The 20,046-nt window shown below is 46.9% G+C and overlaps 1 protein-coding gene across 1 annotated transcript in view; it reads left to right on the top strand.

Moving 5' to 3' along the window:
- sgsm1a (small G protein signaling modulator 1a) overlaps positions 1–20,046 on the top strand; it is a 204,646-nt gene that overhangs the window by 181,070 nt on the left and 3,530 nt on the right. The window contains exons 19-22 of the mRNA XM_070888345.1: positions 2,567–2,691; positions 7,125–7,207; positions 10,342–10,451; positions 14,194–14,290. Coding sequence (XP_070744446.1) covers positions 2,567–2,691; positions 7,125–7,207; positions 10,342–10,451; positions 14,194–14,290 — 415 coding nt within the window. The remainder of the gene's footprint in view (positions 1–2,566; positions 2,692–7,124; positions 7,208–10,341; positions 10,452–14,193; positions 14,291–20,046) is intronic.

Here is a 20,046-nt window from a genome sequence, read left to right as displayed (position 1 = left end):
CTAAAGCCCTCCCTCCCGCATTTTGGTTAACCCTTGGCTCTGGACCAAGTCATAGCTCGGTCAAGCCCGTGTGGTGGCTGGTGTGCAACGGCCACCACAAGTTAAAAAAATCCACGCACAGGCATCTTCCACCCTGCAACATGTAGTTCAGGACCTGGAATGTTAGGTCCTTCATTGAAACACCTGTGAACTCATCCCTTTTTGGTGTGGAAGCAAGTCATCCTCGATATGAGGGACTGCCTATGATGATGACATTACCAGTTCATCCACCAGACTCACAACCACCTGCCTCATCGTGGATCCCCCGAACCCAACTGGCTGGGGTTTTATTGAGTCTCGTGAACGTCACGTGACTGGTTGAGCCACTCCCAAGTCAACAGCGCTATCAGCCTGTGAGCATCCTCACAAGTGCACACATTACACTTGTGATAGCTGAGGCATTGTGACTAGACACATGGGTGTTTTACAATTAGAGTCCAAAAACTGGACTGTCGGATCCAAAACCAGACAACTAGCAACCCTGAGCCCCCAACACTCTGACAATTGACCATCTTTGTCTGAGGCCCACAAATATCTGCTTCCACTCAGTACCTCCTTTCCCTACCTGACGCACTAAGGACCTTCCCCATGATCCCTTTGGGAAGCGGAGCGGGGGCCTCTGAATCCCGTCCTGACTCACTAGAACCACCATCCCACCGCTGTCAACTGTGGGCACACAGGGAGTTACAACACATCCATTACCACTAGAATGGCCAGGGAGTTGGGCAGACACGCTACTGTCCATCAGTGTGGGGTAGACACACTACTGTCCATCAGTGTGGGGTAGACACACTACTGTCTATCAGTGTGGGGTAGACACACTACTGTCTATCAGTGTGGGGTAGACACACTACTGTCTATCAGTGTGGGGTAGACACACTACTGTCCATCAGTGTGGGGTAGACACACTACTGTCCATCAGTGTGGGGTAGACACACTACTGTCCATCAGTGTGGGGTAGACACACTACTGTCCATCAGTGTGGGGTAGACACACTACTGTCCATCAGTGTGGGGTAGACACACTACTGTCTATCAGTGTGGGGTAGACACACTACTGTCCATCAGTGTGGGGTAGACACACTACTGTCCATCAGTGTGGGGTAGACACACTACTGTCTATCAGTGTGGGGTAGACACACTACTGTCCATCAGTGTGGGGTAGACACACTACTGTCCATCAGTGTGGGGTAGACACACTACTGTCTATCAGTGTGGGGTAGACACACTACTGTCCATCAGTGTGGGGTAGACACACTACTGTCTATCAGTGTGGGGTAGACACACTACTGTCCATCAGTGTGGGGTAGACACACTACTGTCCATCAGTGTGGGGTAGACACACTACTGTCCATCAGTGTGGGGTAGACACACTACTGTCCATCAGTGTGGGGTAGACACACTACTGTCCATCAGTGTGGGGTAGACACACTACTGTCTATCAGTGTGGGGTAGACACACTACTGTCCATCAGTGTGGGGTAGACACACTACTGTCCATCAGTGTGGGGTAGACACACTACTGTCTATCAGTGTGGGGTAGACACACTACTGTCCATCAGTGTGGGGTAGACACACTACTGTCCATCAGTGTGGGGTAGACACACTACTGTCTATCAGTGTGGGGTAGACACACTACTGTCCATCAGTGTGGGGTAGACACACTACTGTCTATCAGTGTGGGGTAGACACACTACTGTCCATCAGTGTCGGACAGTGGCCAAAATAAAGAGGGACCTTGTTCATCAACACTGGTGCGGTAGCATAGTGGTTGATGTTGGGACTGCTTTCTTGCTCTTCTTCGTTTCATTGCTTTAAACCTTAGATTACACACATACTCAGTTGTAGTAATGGCAGGATCAGGTTTTTATTTAAACCTTCATACTATACAAAGACCAGTATGAACATTGCTGAGACATACACCTCACAAACCAAGTGCATGCTCCTTGCTTGTGTGATCCACACTCCAATTCTAGTGTCTGCTAAAACAGTCTGCTCTCACAACTCATACAACATCCGGTTTTGAATGGCTGAATGACATTCCACACATAGCATCAATGGTACATCAACAGTTCATGCAAATACTTAACAAACTGACAATGTAAATGTTGCTGGACTCGTAATCCGGAGGCCTGGACTGACAGTGAGTTCAAATCCCACCACAGCAGCAGAGGAATTTAAAACTTCAGTTCATTAAATCAATCGGATTTTAAAAGCTAGTATCAGTGAAACTACCAGATTGTCGTAAAACCCCATCTGGTTCACTCCTGTCCTTTAGGGAAAGAGATCTGCTGCCCTTCCCCGGTCTGGCCTATATGTGATTCTAGACCCTCAGCAATGTGGTTGACTCTGAGATGGCCCAGTAAGCCGTTCAATTGTGTCTGGATGAGCAATAAATACTGGGCTTGTCAGCAACAGCCACATCTTGTGAATATTTTTTTTTAATTGCCACTGGGCACTATATCAAGTACCTGGGGCCTGACCTTTTAGTTTTGTTTAAATGCCACGATGTTTTTTTTAATCTTTCAGCAAGAATTGCTGGACATGTACACAATCAATTTGCACCGGATAGAAAAGGACGTTCAACGCTGTGACCGCAACTACTGGTACTTCACACCCACCAACCTGGAGAAACTGCACAACATCATGTGCAGGTAGATATTGTCCGTCGTGGTTCTTTAATAAGATTTCGATACGGGCAAGGCTGAGCAGTAAGATTACATCCCGTGGGATTGGCGGTCAAACTTTGCGCTGGATTGGCCATTAGAGAGATGTCTCCGAGGTGTGTGGCTCGCGCTCACTTCAAATTACATGCCGCGCAGAGAACTGGACTGGCAGACAGTGGGGGCGGGTGCGGGGCCCAGGAACAGGGGGGGCCCAGGAGCGGGGGTGTGGCCCAGGGCAGGATGCCCAGGAGTGGGGGCGGGTTACCCAGGAGCGGGGGTGTGGCCCAGGGACAGGGATAGCTGGAGACGGGTGGTGGCCCAGGCCCAATACTCAATGGCCCGAAATGCAGAGTCTTGCGACGCACAAAGCCGATCTGAATTGGAAAGTAACAAGAGTTGTGATAAGGGAGTGGGTGAGGGGCTGGTTATGGCGCTCGCTGAGAAGTTCCACATGTTGCAGCCAGAAGCCGTCGAGGAGTCGCGCTCAGGTGGTTGCCATGGTGATGAAGGTACCGTCTCCCTCCTCCTTTGCTGCCACGGTTACAGGGAAAGATATAACTTGCATTTATATAGCACCTTTTACAACCACCGAACGTCTCCAAGCACTTTACAGCCAATGAAGTACTTTTGGAGTGTAGTTGCTGTTGAAATGTAGGAAACATGGCAACCAATTTGCCCCACAAGCAACTCCCACAAGCAGCAATGTGATAATGACCAGATAATCTGTGTTTGTTACAACTCCCAGATAACTCCCCTGTTCTTCTTCGAAATAGTGCCACGGAATATTTTACGTCCATCCAAGAGAGCAGATGGGGCCTCGGTTTAATGTCTCATCTGAAAGACGGTACCCTCCGACAGTGCAGCACTCCCTCAGTACTGCACTGGGGTGTCAGCCTAGATTTTTATGCTCAAGTTCCTGGAGTGGGATTTAAACCCACAACCTTCTGACTGAGAGGCGAGTGTGTTACCAACTGAGCCACAGCTGGCACCTTGATTCTCTTTGAAGAGGTGAGTAAGAAGGGACTTGGCTGCTGTCAGACGCAGTGACCTGTTTTGGGAGAGGAAATAAGAAACGAGTTTGTGTATATTTTGAGCTGCACGTGAATCCGTTTTTTAAAAATAAAATGATGCAGATGGGGTTGTAAGATCAGGCTTTCAATTTTAGCAGAAGGAGGCAGAGTTTAACTTACTTTTATTTGCTACTTCTTTAATAAATCCAATATTACACCAGGGATGAACTTATGGTTTTAATCTTGTTGCTGATGAAAGTTAATGAACACCTTTATAACATAAAAAACGGGGAAGCTTTTGAAAATCAGAATTCTGGCGTCGGGTTTATATTTTTGGAAATGTCGAGGCACCTCACAGGCCAACCCAATTCACACATCGGTCTGCTGAAGAATTCAACCCGCCTGGGCACAACAATAGTTATCTTTGTCAGAAACAAAAATATGAGAACTTTTTTTTTAAGTTGGGAAAATTGTTGAAAGCCAGAAAAAAAATACGGGGAAGTGATGTTAATTTTACCGTAAAAAAAACTTGCAGAATGGGTATGTAAATGACAAATGAATTTCCATATAGATAAGTGTGAGATAGTGCATGTTGGTAGGAAGAATAAGGAGGCCACCTACCCCTTGGAAAATAAGAGACGAAATGTCGTAGAGGTGCAACTGGACCGAGGGGTTTCGATTCACAAATCATTAAAAATTCCAACGCAGGTTAAAAAAAGCCATAAAACATCTCATTGACACATACAAGAGTCTGAAGGGGGATTGACAGGGTAGATGCTGAGAGGTTGTTTCCTCTGGCTGGGGTGTCTAGAACTAGGGGGTGTAATCTCAGGACAAGGAGTCAGCCATTTAAGACTGAGATGAGGAGGAATTTCTTCTCTCAGAGGGTTGTGAATCTTCGGAATTCCCTGCCCCAGAGGGCTGTGGATGCTGAGTCTCTGAATATATTCAAGGCTGAGATAGATTTTTGGACTCTTGGGGCATCAAGAACTATGGAGATCAGGCAGGAAAGTGGAGTTGAGGTAGAAGATCAGCCATGTTCTTAGTGAAAGGCGGAGCAGGCTTGAGGGGTCGTATGGCCTACTCCTGCTCCTAATTCTTATGTCCTTATGTAAAATTGCAAATAAAGCACTGGGCTTCATTTCTGGAGGGATGGAATTCAAGAGCAGAGATGTTATGTTAAACTTGTATAGAACCTTGTCTGATTGTCTCATGGCTTGGGACGGTGGGGTGGCAATATGGCATTACTGCATATATGCTTTCAAGTGGTTGCTGTTGATGTAAAAGTTGTTGGTGTAGAAGTTGTTGTAATATTTGCCCACGAATGAAAAGGTCGTGCTCAAAGGAGTTTGTGGCCCGTTCAGTACAAAAACAAATCAGAGGGAACATGGGTTGCCAACCCTCCAGGATTGCCCCGAAGTCTCCAGGAATTGAAGATTAATCTCCTGGACACTGCTGCAAGCAAACCCGTAGAAAAATCATGTGGGCCATTAAATAAATTGTGTGATTTTTTTTTCATTTATTTTCAATGCATTCATTTATTAGTTATAAAAGTATTGGAGATGGGGAGGGGGGAAGTTTGCTTCACTGGGTAGGCCGGTTGAAGGTCATGTGATGAAACCTCCAGGAATATATCCAACCAGAGTTGACAATGCTTGATGAGGAGGGCGACCAGAATAGAAACATAGAAGCATACAAAATAGGTGCAGGAGTAGGCCATTTTGGCCCTTCGAGCCTGCACCACCATTCAATATGATCATGGCTGATCATGCAACTTCAGTACTCCATTCCTGCTTTCTCTCCATATCCCTTTAGCCGTAAGGGCCACATCTAACTCCCTTTTGAATATATCTAACGAACTGGCCTCAACAACTTTCTGTGGTAGAGAATTCCACAGGTTCACAATTCTCTGAGTGAAGAAGTTTCTCCTCATCTCGGTCCTAAATGGCTTACCCCTTATCTTTAGACTGTGACCCCTGGTTCTGGACTTCCCCAACATCGGGAACATTCTTCCTGCATCTAACCTGTCCAGTCCCATCATAATTTTATATGTTTCGATGAGAATGATAGGGGTCACAGGTCTAAGGATAAGGGGTAAGCCATTTGGGACCGAGATGAGGAGAAACTTCTTCACCCAGAGAGTGGTGAACCTGTGGAATTCTCTACCACAGGAAGTTGTTGAGGCCAATTCACTAAATATATTCAAAAAGGAGTTAGATGTAGTCCTTACTACTAGGGGGAATCAAGGGGTTTGGCGAGAAAGCAGGAATGGGGTACTGAAGTTGCATGTTCAGCCATGAACTCATTGAATGGCGGTGCAGGCTCAAAGGGCCGAATGGCCTAATCCTGCACCTATTTTCTATGTTTCTATGTTTCTATACCAAATCTTCGATCTCTTAGTTGTGAGGATAACTCCAAGGATCAGGGTTATTTACTTTGGGGAAGTGCTGGCTTCGAAGGATAATAACTGAAGCTTCTTAAATTATGAAGAGACTGGATACAATCCAGTTAGACAGACCATGTGAAAAAGATACGGACAGTAGAACTAGAGTTCATGCCAATAAAATCCATTGGCAAAGAGGCAGGGTAGATGCCTCATCACCTTCTGGAACACACTGCCAAGACGAGCCCCACTCCAGAGACTTGACCATAAAAAAATCTAGGCTGACACTCCATTGCAGTGCTGATGGAGTGCTGCACTGTCGGAGGTGCCGTCTTTCGGATGAGATGTTAAACCGAGGCCCCGTCTGCTCTCTCAGGTGGACGTAAAAGATCCCATGGCCACTATTTCGAAGAAGAGCAGGGGAGATGTCCCCGGTCTCCTGGGCCAATATTCATCCTTCAATCAACATAACAAAAACAGATTATCTGGTCATTATCACATTGCTGTTTGCGGGAGCTTGCTGTGCGCGAATTGGCTGCCGCGTTTCCTGCAGTGACTGCACTTCAAAGGTACGCCATTGGCTGTAAAGCGCTTTAGGACGTCTGGTATATAAATGCAAGCCTTTCTTTCATGGGGTGAGTATGGAGTCAGTCCAGTCCTTTAAAAAAGGAATTTGACAGTGCTGGTTTTGTTGATTGGTTCTAAAAGTATTGAGGGTGGAGGGGCGGGGGTGGGAGGGCTGTTTAGATTGGCAGTCCAAGAATCATGCAGGTAGGTCATGGAGAGTCCGGTAGCTTTGTATTCGGTGTGGGAAGGCAAGGCGCTGGGAGGATGGGTGTGTTTGCCCATTGCTCTTTCACCACCCCCCCCCCCCACCAGGCACGTTAAGGACGTTAAGGGTGCTGGTGAAAAGGGACCAACCCAGAATCCATCTTGTATCCCCTTTTCCGTTGCTTTATTTTCCTTACTCGCTGTGTTGCGGAGCTGCGACGGCTGTTTATTAGAATGATTGTATGTTCCTTTTGCAGTTATATCTGGCAGCATTTGGAGATTGGATACGTGCAGGGGATGTGCGACCTCCTGGCTCCGCTGCTCGTCGTTCTGGACGATGGCAAGTTACTTATTTATGACTTAATTACATTTACTGGTGGTCTAGCGGCGAACTGAAGCAACAGTTTCTTTTTTTTAATCAATTTTAATTGTCGTTAATAATTCTAAATTGGATTGCTAAAGTCATCTTGAGAGGATTTTGATGTTTTTCCAGCGGTTTTATGACTCCAGTGTAATTCATTTGCGTCTGCAGATTGGGCTGGTATTTGGCAGTGAGTGGCACGGTCCTGTGGCTTTAAGAGCACTTGCTCGCTATCTCTCACTCTCTCTGGCTGAATGGAGGGGGACATAAGAACATAAGAAATAGGAGCAGGAGTGGGCCATTTGGCCCCTCAAGCCTGCTCCGCCATTCAATAAGATCATGGCTGATCTGATCGTGGCCTTATCTCCACTTCCCTGCCCGCTCCCCATAACCCTTGACTTCTTTATCATTCAAAAATCTGTCTATCTCCGCCTTAAATATATTCAATGACCCAGCCTCCACAGCTCTCTGGGGCAGAGAATTCCACAGATTCACGACCCCCTGAGAGAAGAAATTCTCTTCATTTCCGTTTTAAATGGGCGACCTCTTATTCAGAGACTATGCCCCCTAGTTCTAGATTCCCCCACGAGAGGAGACATCCTCTCTGCATCTCCCTGTCAAACCTCCTCAAAATCTTATACATTTCAATAAGATCACCTCTCAGTCTTCTAAACTCCAATGAGTATGGGCCCAATCTGCTCAACCTTTCTTCATATGACAACCCCTTCATCTCAGGAATCAAGCTCGGGAACCTTCTCTGAACTGTCTCCAATGCAAGTATATCCCTCCTTATATACGGAGGCCAAAACTGCACGCAGTACTCCAGGTGTGGCCTCACCCACGCCCTGTACAGTTGTAGCAGGATTTCCCTACTTTTATAATCTATCCCCTTTGCAATAAAGGCCATTCAGCCCCTCGAGCCTGAAACGCCATTCACTGAGATCATGGCGGATTTGCATCCAATGTTCCCGGGATGCCGCGCGGCGCTTTGGAATTCCCGTGCCATGGGCTCCCCGGCTTTTAAAGGGAAAATCCGTGCACGCGCTGAATTTAGAACGGGGCCGCGCAGCCCATTAAAGGGGTCGCGCGGCCCAAAACAACATTTAGAGGGAACATTGTTTGAATCTCAACTGGGTACAGAGGCAATTTTCAAGGATGTTGCCTGGTCTGGAGAATTTTAGCTATGAGGAAAGGTTGGATAGGCTGGTTGTTTTCTTTGGAACAGAGGAGGCTGAGGGGAGACCTAATCGAGGTGTATAAAATTATGAGGGGCCTGGATAGAGTGGATAGGACGGACCTGTTTCCCTTAGCAGAGGGGTCAGTAACCAGGGGGCATAGTTTTAAAGTAAGTAGTAGGAGGTTTAGACGAGTTTTGAGGGGAGATTTTTTTCACCCAGAGGGCGGTGGGGGTCTGGAACTCCCTGCCTGAAAGGGTGGTAGAGGCAGGAACCCTCATAGTATTTAAAAAGTACCTGGATGTGCACTTGAAGTGCCGTAACCTACAGGACTACAGACCAAGAGCTGGAAAGTGGGATTAGGCTGGATAGCTCTTTGTCAGTCGCCGCGGACACGATGGGCCGAATGGCCTCCTTCTGTGCCGTTAATTTCTATGGTTCTATGAACTTTATTTACTCGCCTTTGTTCCACAACCCTTACTACACACAGAGCTCCCTCAATCGCAGTTATGAAAGTTTCATTTGATGCCCCCCTCCAGCCTCAAACAACTTTTTGGGGGAAGAATGTTCCAGAGTTCATCCACCCTTTGTATGAAGAAGTGCTTCCTGAACAGCCCTATCTCTAATTTTAAGGTCATGCCCCCCCACCCTTGTTTTGAACTCGCCCCACCAGCAGAACCGTGCACCACCACTATGAGTATGTTTTTAGACTGGGCTGAATGGGTTTTGTTCTTTCACCTCTTGCAATGATTTTACGTGCATTAATATTACAGTAATAAAAGTGCTCGAGTATGACGAAAAATGTAACTTTCAATATTAACCTGCTGTGATTTGGACTTTGTTTCTGACCTGACAGCCCGCACAGTCCTGTCACAGGGTTGAAAGTGGAGTAGTGTTCTTTCTGGAGACGCCTGCCCATGTCCTAACTCTCACCAAGTCCCGCTCACCCATCACCCCATGCTCGCTCACCCATCACCCCCGTGCTCTCTCACCCATCACCCCCGTGCTCTCTCACCCATCACCCCCGTGCTCGCTCACCCATCACCCCCATGCTCGCTCACCCATCACCCCCATGCTCGCTCACCCATCACCCCCGTGCTCTCTCACCCATCACCCCCGTGCTCGCTCACCCATCACCCCCGTGCTCGCTCACCCATCACCCCCGTGCTCGCTCACCCATCACCCCCGTGCTCTCTCACCCATCACCCCCGTGCTCGCTCACCCATCACCCCCGTGCTCTCTCACCCATCACCCCCGTGCTCGCTCACCCATCACCCCCGTGCTCTCTCACCCATCACCCCCGTGCTCGCTCACCCCTCGCTCACCCATCACCCCCGTGCTCGCTCACCCATCACCCCCGTGCTCGCTCACCCATCACCCCCGTGCGCGCTCACCCATCACCCCTGTGCTCGTTGACCTACATTGGCTCCCGGTTAAGCAACGCCTCGATTTCAAAATTCTCATCCTTGTTTACAAATCCCTCCATGGCCTCGCCCCTCCCTATCTCTGTGATCTCCTCCAACCCCACAACCCCCCCGAGATGTCTGCGCTCCTCTAATTCAGCCCTCCTGAGCATCCCTGATTATAATCGCTCAAACATCGGTGGCCGTGCCTTCTATTGCCCCCAAGCTCTGCAACTCCCTCCGTAAACCTCTCCGCCTCTCTACCTCCCTTTCCTCCTTCAAGGCACTCCTTAAAACCCACCTCTTTGACCAAGCCTGCGCTAATTTCTCCTTATGCGGCTCGGTGTCAAATTTTTATCGCACAATACTCCTGCGAAGCGCCTTGGGACATTTCACTACGTTAAAGGCGCTATATAAATACAAGCTGTTGTTGTTGTTGATATTCCCCCTCCCCCCAGGGAATATCTACTGATGAACATTGCAATCCTTCTGCCTGTTGCCCACTCACCCTTTGTGTCTCGCTGCTCTTGCACAGAGGCCCTGGCGTTCAGCTGCTTCACCCAGCTGATGAAGAGGATGAACCAGAATTTTCCGCACGGAGGGGTCATGGACACTCATTTTGCCAACATGCGTTCTCTCATCCAGGTATGCTCCCTGACCTTTCACCCTTTAAAATGCCGTAATGCCAGGCGTTCATCCACGCGAGTTATGCAAAGCAGAAAAGTTGTGCTAAACTTGTATAGAACCTTAAGTAGACCACACTTGGGAGTACTGTGCAATAGATCTGGTCTCCATATTACTAAAAGAATGGGGAAGGCTACCACATGGAGTGGATGAGGTGAATAGCACAAGGCTATTTAAACATCAGGCCCTCAAATCTGCCACCAAGCTTATGGTCTACAGGGCTGCAGTGATACCCGACCTCCTGTATGGCTCAGAGACATGGACCATGTACAGTAGACACCTCAAATCGCTGGAGAAATACCACCAACGATGTCTCCGCAAGATCCTGCAAATCCCCTGGAGGACAGACGCACCAACGTTAGCGTCCTCGACCAGGCCAACATTCCTGACAAGACTCCCAAAGCAAGCGCTCTACTCAGAACTCCTACACGGCAAGCGAGCCCCAGGTGGGCAGAGGAAGCGTTTCAAGGACACCCTCAAAGTCTCCCTGATAAAGTGCAACATCCCCACCGACACTGGGAGTCCCTGGCCAAAGACCGCCCTAAGTGGAGGAAGAGCATCCGGGATGGAGCTGAGCACCTCGAGTCTCAACGCCGAGAGCATGCAGAAAGCAAGCGCAGGCAGCGGAAGGAGCGTGCGGCAAACCAGACTCCCTTTCCTTCACCGACTATCTGCCCACCTGTGACAGAGACGGTAATTCCCGTATTGGACTGTACAGTCACCTGTGAACTCACTTTTAGAGTGGAAGCAAGTCTTCCTCGATTTCAAGGGACTGTCTATGATGATATACGGGGTTGAAATTCGGTCCCGCCGTTTTTTGAGGCGGTGACATGGGCTGAGCGCTGATTTTAACGGCAGGCGGTAGGTGCCACCTCAAATGGCGAAATTCAGTTTTGCCGCCCAAAGATGAGAGAGCAGCGCTAAAAGTGACGTTGTGCACTCACTCTCAGGCGCCAATGGAGCACCATCTCAGGAGGCCGACTGAATCTCCCCACGGTAGGCTGCCGGCAAGCGAGTTTCTTTTTAAAAAGGGGGAAAAAATGTCTCCGCCATTTCCCTCCCACATTTCCCACTGATCCCAGTAATACCTAAATGCAAAAAGAACAAACATAAACACCTTGATCCCTGGACCCCACCGCCCCCCCCCCCCCGGGACCCCCGATGTCCCACCACATTTCCCCGGCTGTATGGACCCGCCTGCCGGTAAGGCCACCGCACTCAGCTAATTCCCCAGCGGCGGCGGCAAGGAGGCGTTGCGCGTTCGATGATGTCACCACGTGGGTGGCGGCCGAGCGCGCAGCAGTACATCTTGTCACCGCCCCCCCCACCGCCCAACTAAATTTAACATGAGCCGAGGAACCCGGTTGTCACCGACGGTGAGGACTTAGCCACCCGTTAGCCGCCCCTCTCCGGCGGCAGCTGGTGACGTTAAAAACTAATTTCGACTCCTATGTCTTTTACACAAGAACATAAGAAATAGGAGCAGGAGTAGGCCATAAGGCCCCTCGAGCCTGTTCTGCCATTTAATACGATCATGGCTGATCCGATCCTGGACTCAGCTCCATTTCCCTGCCCGCTCCCCATAACCCTTTATCCCCTTATCGGTTAAGAAACTGTCTATCTCTGTCTTAAATTTATTCAATGTCCCAGCTTCCACAGCTCTCTGAGGCAGCGAATTCCACAGATTTACAACCCTCTGAGAGAAGAAATTCCTCCTCATCTCAGTTTTAAATAGGCGGCCCCTTATTCTAAGATCGTGCCCTCTAGTTCTAATCTCCCCCACCAGTGGAAACATCCTTTCTGCATCCACCTTGTCAAGCCCCATCATAATCTTATACGTTTCGATAAGATCACCTCTCATTCTTCTGAATTCCAATGAGTAGAGGCCCAACCTACTCAACCTTTCCTCATAAGTCAACCCCCTTGTTAGTGTTAGTGTTTTATCAGAAGAATCACTCAACACTCAGAGTCGGTTCCAATGCCAATGCGGCCTTTATTAACGCCAGCGGGAAGGAAGCCTCAGGATCCGCAGAACAAAGGGTTTCATGGATCTTTATATGTTTTACAACAGTTTTTACTACAGTTACATCAACCTATTTCGGCTTGATACTACCCAATCATATTGATTATGAATTCAACTAGACCAATAGATAGAGTTAGTTTCTAAACATAAAGTGGCTCATGTGTTGCTAAGAGATGTGTTGCTGAGGAACGACTCATGTATCTGGAGACATAGTCCAGGCCCCCCTTATCTTACTGTCCTTGGGTAGCCTCCTTATCTTAATCCTGTTACAGAGTCGTATTGTTCTTACATCCACCAGAACATTCTCCTTTGGAGGCCTGAATGATTAGAGACATCTGCAGAATTTGCTTGTTATTCCTGTGTGTGGGAAACAACAATTATCAGTTTCCAGGAATGCGGTCCATTTCAGCTAACAGAAATCCCTTGAGGCCTCACGGGTAGCCATTTTACGGTATTAGAGTTACATATTTAGTTCTAACCTTATACTACAGGTGTAGTTCTAACCTTATGCTACAGGTGCCGTTGCCCTAGGTTTTGATATATTCAGCAGGTGCCTAATGCCTACAACACCCTCATCCCCGGAATCAATCTTTAATTATCGTACTCTTAGTTTTAGCCTGCACACATTGATCTGACAGTATGGTATCTTCTTACTTTCAAAAGAGTTAGGGTAATGTTGTAAGCATCCTGTGTGATTTCCAGTGATTCACATCAGGGTTAGGAGGTGATTATTAGTCCTGGGCACGTTATACCAGTCATGGCGAGTATATGGTCACAAATGACAGTATGTATGAGACTCGGTCTGTGAAGAGTGGGAGCGAGGTAGAGATCAATCGAGAAGGAATGATTATGTGCTGCAAATTTTGGATTGGAGGAGGAAGGGAGACTGAGCGAGGAAGGTTCCACGATATTGAGTTGCTGGCGAAGAATGTGCTGGAGAAGCACCGAGGGCGATCAGAGTCTTTATTTTAACAAAGTGATGCATGTGCAGAAGGAACAGTGGTGCACCTGTGGCACAAGGGGCATGGGAGCATGTTCATAGGGTCAATAAATAAGATGGAAAGACTTGCATTTATATAGCGCCTTTCGCGACCACCGGACGTCTCAAAACATTTGCAGTGTAGTCACTGTTGTAATGTGGGAAACGCGGCTGCCAATTTGCGCATAGCAAGCTCCCACAAACAGCAATGTGATACTGACTATATAATCGGTTTTGTTACGTTGATTGAGGGATAAATATTGCCCAGGACACCGGGGATAACTCCCCTGCTCTTCTTCGAAATAGAGCCATGGGATCTTTTATGCCCACCTGAGAGGGCCTCGGTTTAACATCTCATCCGAAAGACGGCACCTCCGACAGTGCAGCACTCCCTCGGCACTGCACTGGTGTGTCAGCTGAGATTTTTGTGCTCTAGTCTCTGGAGGGGGACTTGAACCCACAACCTTCTGACTCAGGGGTGAGGGTGCTACCCACTGAGCCACAGCTGACACCGCGATCCTATAACCACAACAGTATTGGTAAAATCGGAGAGTGCAACCAGCAAGTTCATGACTAGTGTTGTGAGAGTGAGAGGTCGGAATCCAGAGGGGGTGAAAGGAATCGTCTGTCCGAGGATAATCTTCTTCTAGCAGAAAGGCTGGCATTTTCTAATGTGGTATCCGTTTGCGTCTCTGTTTCAGATCCTGGATTCAGAACTGTTTGAGTTAATGCACCAGAACGGAGACTATACCCACTTCTACTTCTGCTACCGCTGGTTTCTGCTGGACTTCAAGCGAGGTAAGTGGTTGTACTGGGTCGTACTTATTTCCATCTTATTCTCCCCCTTTTTTTCCCTGCCGTGTGAGAATGGGACAGCCCGGGAGCGAGAGTGATGTCAACTAGTCTCCTTTTTCCAGGACATTTGCCACCTTGATTCGCCAGCTAGTACAAGATGGAGATGGGCGGTGCCTGGGGACAGCAGCCATCAATGCCACTTCGTAGCAGGGCACCAGGGGGGCATTGTGGCCAGCAGAATAACGAGCTCCTTGCCCCAAGATAGAATTCTGTGCATGCAGCATTGCATCGAGCATCACCAACCCCAGTGAACCAAAGGGGTGGTTGTATGTGAGTGTGAGCAGCCCACAATCCAATGGTTGGGTGACATGGCTTGTGCCAAACTGATTACATCCAGTGTGTAATAAATAGATATCCCCCAGCCCCCGCCCTGCCTCCTCTCCATACCCGGGTACAGGTTTATCACTACCCTGCCACTAAAGAGGGGACCGGTTGGTATTGCTCCATCCCCCGAGCTGTGCCTTTCGTATCAATGGGTGGAGACCTTCTGGGGGTATGGCGCACCACGGGTTCTTCCCAAGCCACAGAAGCATCCGATCAGCAGCCAGCGGGAGTACAACATGAGCACCTTGACTTGTGTATCCTGACCCCACACACACCCCACACCCCCACCCGCTAATCCCCATTCCATATTGAATTGAACCTCCACATGACCTTTATAGGGTCAGCTCCGCCTTCTGTTGAAACTCCACTCGGCGAAGACATGTCCAATGCACTGCCACTTAAACTATCAGTGTAAAACATACATAAGAACATAAGAAATAGGAGTAGGAATAGGCCATTCGGCCCATCGAGCCTGCTCCACCATTTAACAAGATCATGGCTGATCTACCTCAACTCCACTTTCCTGCACTATCCACATATTCCTTGATTCCCTTAATATCCAAAAATCTATTGATCTCCGTCTTGAATATACTCAAAGACTGAGCCTCCACAGCCCTCTGGGGTAGAGAAATCCAAAGATTTACCACCCTCTAAGTGAAGAAGTTTCTCCTCATTTCAGACCCCTGGTTCTAGACTCCCCAGCCAGGGGAAACATCCTCCCTGCATCTACCCTGTCAAGCCTGTAAAAATTTTGATTGTTTCAATGAGATCACCTCTCATTCTTCTAAACTCTAGCGAATATAGGGCTAGTCTACTCAATCTCTCCTCATAAGACAATCCCCCCATCCCAGGAATCAGTCTGGTGAACCTTCGTTGCACTCCCTCAGTGGCAAGTATATCCTTCCTTCGGTAAGGAGACCAAAACTGTACACAATACTCCAGATGTGGTCTCACCAGGGCCCTATATAAATGACGTCTTTACTCTTCTACACAAACCCTCTTGTAATAAACACCAACATACCATTTGCTTTCTTAATTGCTTCCTTTACCTGCATGTTAGCTTGCAGAGATTCAAGTACAAGGACACCCAGGTCCCTCTGAACACCAACATTTCCCAATCTCTCACCATTTAAAAAACACTTTGCTTTTCTATTATTCCTACCAAAGTGGATAACTTCACATTTCTCCACATTATATTCCATTTGCCGTGTTCTTGCCCACTCACTTAGCCTGTCTCTATACGCTTGAAGTTTCATTGCATCCTCCTCACAACTTACATTCCCAACTAGCTTTGTATCATCAGCAAACTTGGATATATTACATTTGGTCCCCTACAATGACAAGACACCTGGGAATGAGTGAGAGTAAGAGAAGCTGTGTGTGTGTGATCAGTTCGACAAGACACACAATACGGTGACATCAATCATTTTAATGATCAAGTACAATTAGTTACACACAGTAACAAGGCCCCAATCTTTATCGAGCAGGCGATCGAGTGTTGAAACTGTCTGTTCCTTTGTTCTTTGCTCCAGTTCTGCTTTTCCCCCTTACCGCAGTTCTTTACATGCCCAACTCCATGGGGCATCCACATCACCATCACCAGGACGTCGTCTCCCCTCCGCCAATCAATGACTCTGCAGCCCATTTAACCCACATATGGACATGCCTCCATTTTGTTTCTCCCTGTGATATATTCACAGAGCACACCACACACAGCTTCCTAACATGGCAGGCAGCTCTCTTGTAAGTCTCCGGAAAGGTGCCTGGTTCTGTATACAATACGTCCACATCCACAGTGTGGAGCTACAAACATTACAAGCTTACAGACATTACACTTCTCCCTCCTTACTGAAGAAGCCATCATAACAAACATCATACATAACTTTCATATCCCCGGATGTTGACAGTTGGTGAAGGAAAAAAAAAGGGTGGAAATTTAGCGGAGGGGGATTGGAGCCGCTGAGGGTGAGTATCCCGGGGGGAGAGGGAGAGGGAGCCGGAGGGAGAGGGAGCCGGGGGCTGAGAGTGAGTGTCCCGGGGGGAGAGGGAGAGCAGGAATGGGGTACTGAAGTTGCATGTTCAGCCATGGACTCGTTGAGTGGCGGTGCGAGCTCGAAGGGCCGAGTGGCTTACTCCTGCACCTATTTTCTATGTTTCTATAGCACAGGATATAAACTTTTTTTCCCCACATTTACAAATTTAACTTTACCACTTGTTTTCTGTTTCGAAGAGGATACCTTCGCTCTCGAACAGAACCTTCCAAACATGGTGTTGAATCTAAACTCATTCGAGGCTCATCCTGAGAAACGTTTTCCTCCATGGAATTTCCTTGATTTTCATTTGAACTCACTATAACTTCAGGTTCTTTGTTTTCCTGACTCGAACTCAGACTTTCATTCTGATTCTCTCCTAGATTTGTTTCCGGTGCATTGGATTTAGGATTTGCTACTGGTACATCAAAACTATCTGTTAAGTCAGAAATAATTGAATCATTCCCACCTTCAACTCTTTCCATGTCTGTATGTAAAATATGATCAATATGAACAAACCTAACCTGTCCATTATCAAACAACTTTACCAAATATGTGCGAGGACCACATATCTTCAACACTGTTCCTAGTAACCACTTTAACCATTTATGGTGATGGTTCTTCACTCTCACCTTCTGGTTTAATTTCACACTTCTCTCTTTTACTCTACCTCTATCCTGATTCTCTTTCAGTCTTAATTGTGTCTCTTCTACGGACTGTGCCAAATTTGGCTTTCACAACGAGAATCTGGTTCGTGGCTGTCGTTTGAGAAACAACTCTGCTGGTGTTCTCCCAGTAGCTGTATGAGGAGTATTTCGATATGTAATCAAAAAATTAGCCAATTTGTGATCCAATGACAACTGTCATTTCCTTGGATTTGGATCTAACATTTGTTTTATGAGGGCACGTTTTACAATTTGTACAGTGCGCTCTGCTGCACCATTCGAAGCAGGGTGGTATGGTGGAACCTTGGTATGTTTCACACCATTTTTGCTCGAGAATTGTGCAAATTCTTCTGACCGAAATTGTGGTCAATTTATTCAGGGAGGCCAATGTTTTACTTGTTGTTATTTTCCACATTGGAAACACCTCAACCCACTTCGATTGGCTATCAATCACAATGAACAATTGTTGTCCTTCTAACTCAGCTAAATCAATATGTAACCTTTGCCACACCTGGGAGGCCATTTCCATGGCTGTAATGGTACTGGTGGTGGTTGCTTGCTTACCGATTGACATGTCGTACACTGACTCACGATGTACTCTATATCTTTATCAAGACCTGGCCATCATAAATAACTGCGTGCAAAACTCTTGGTCAAGCACATTCCCAGGTGCTGGTCATGGAGGTCTCCTAATAATTTGGACCTGAATTTATTTGGTATAACCACACTTGCACCCCTCATGATACAATCTTTATCGACTGATAATTCATTCCTACGAATGAAGAATGGATGTGTATCTTTGTCTGTTACCTGGTTTGGCCATCCATTTGCAATATAATCATACACCTTTGACATCACTGGGTCACGTTTGGTTGCTCTACCAATCTCTTCAGCTGTGACTGGCAGTTCATCAATGTATAAAAAATAAAAAATTTCTTCCCTATCCGGTGTAACTTGTGATGGGGAAGGCAATCTAGACATTGCATCAGCATTACTGAGATCAGCTGATCGTCTATATTCAATATCATATCTATATGCTGACAAAATCAAAGCCCATCTCTGCATTCGGGCTGCAGCTAATGTTGGAACTGGGGACTTTGGATGGAGGATTGCTGTTAGGGGTTTATGGTCCGTAACGATGGTAAACTTATGACCATACAAATATTTGTGAAACTTCTTGACCCCAAAAATTAATGCCAAAGCTTCCCTTTCAATTTGTGCATAATTACTCTCACTGGCACTGAGAGTGCGTGAAGCAAAAGCAATTGGTCTCTCCTCCCCACTACTTAGTACATGAGAGATTACTGCCTAACTCCATACGGAGAGGCATCATATGCTAGCTTAATCTCCTTAGATATGTCATAATGAACTATCATGGTGCTCTCTATAATTTGCTTTTACACTCCTTGAATACTGTATCGCATTCTTTTGACCACTTCCAATGGACCTGTTTTTTCAAAAGTTCATTCAGAGGATGTAATACTGTAGCCAAATTTGATAGGAACTTCCCATAATAGTTCAAAAGACCCAAGAATGAATGAAGTTCAGTGACATTCCTGGAGTGGGTGCATTTCTGATCGCATCCAATTTTTCCATGGTTGGATGTAAACTATCTTTGTCTACTCTGTACCCTAAGTACTCCACTGAGTTTTTAAATAACTCACACTTACAAGCAGACACTCGTACTCTGTGCTTCTCAACCCGTTTGAGGACTTCATTCAATATGTTATTATGAATTTGCCTATTTGGTGCTGAAATTAGTATGTCGTCCAAATAACATACTACCCCTTCAATACCTTGCAAAATCTGGTTCATCACCCCTTGGAATATGGCAGGGACAGAAGACACTCCAAACGGTAGCCTATTAAATTGATATAGGCCAAGATGAGTATTTATAGTCAAACATGACTTGGACTCCTCATCCAGTTCAAGCTGTAAGTAGGCATTCGTAAGGTCCAGTTTTGAGAAGATCTGACCACCTGTCAGTGTTGTGAACAAATCTTCTATATTCGGCAATGTATTGGGGACATTACCCTTTAGAATCTGGTTTACGGTTACTTTATAATCACCACACAATCTTATCTTACGATCGGACTTAGGTACAATAACAATGAGTGTAGCCCAATTACATCGATCTATCTTACAATCAGTCTCTAGTCTTTTGAGTTCTTGCTCAACTTTCTCCTTGAGTGCATATGGTACAGAACGTGGCTTGTAGTAAACCGATCTATCGTCCTTCTGTACCCTGACACTCGCCTTGAAGCCTTGGATCGGACTGCCCGTTTCACAGAACACCTTCGGATACTGCTTGATAACCTCATCTGTTGATGAAAATCTTGCTTCCACACAGAAAATCTTACTCCAATCCAGCTTCAGTGAGCTCAACCAATTTCTTCCTAGTAAGGCAGACTTGTCTCCTTTCACTACTATTAGAGGCAAGTTCTGAAATTGATCTTTATATTTCACTGGTATGGTGATACGATCTACCACAGGAATTTTCTCTTCCGAGTAGTCTCGCAGCTCTATCTTGGATTTCTCCAGTTGAAAATCACGCAATTTGTCGCGGTATAGTGACTCCGGCACTACACTCACGGATGCACCCGTGTCAATTTCCATTGATATCTTGAATCCTGCAACATCTATGTGGATTTTGATGCTTTCCGAATCGCTGTCCATTAAC

This window comes from Pristiophorus japonicus, chromosome 8 (genome assembly GCF_044704955.1).
Source record: "Pristiophorus japonicus isolate sPriJap1 chromosome 8, sPriJap1.hap1, whole genome shotgun sequence".
NCBI lineage: Eukaryota > Metazoa > Chordata > Chondrichthyes > Pristiophoridae > Pristiophorus > Pristiophorus japonicus.
Note: the sequence above shows the minus strand (reverse complement) of the source record. Positions and strands in the feature narration are given on the sequence as shown.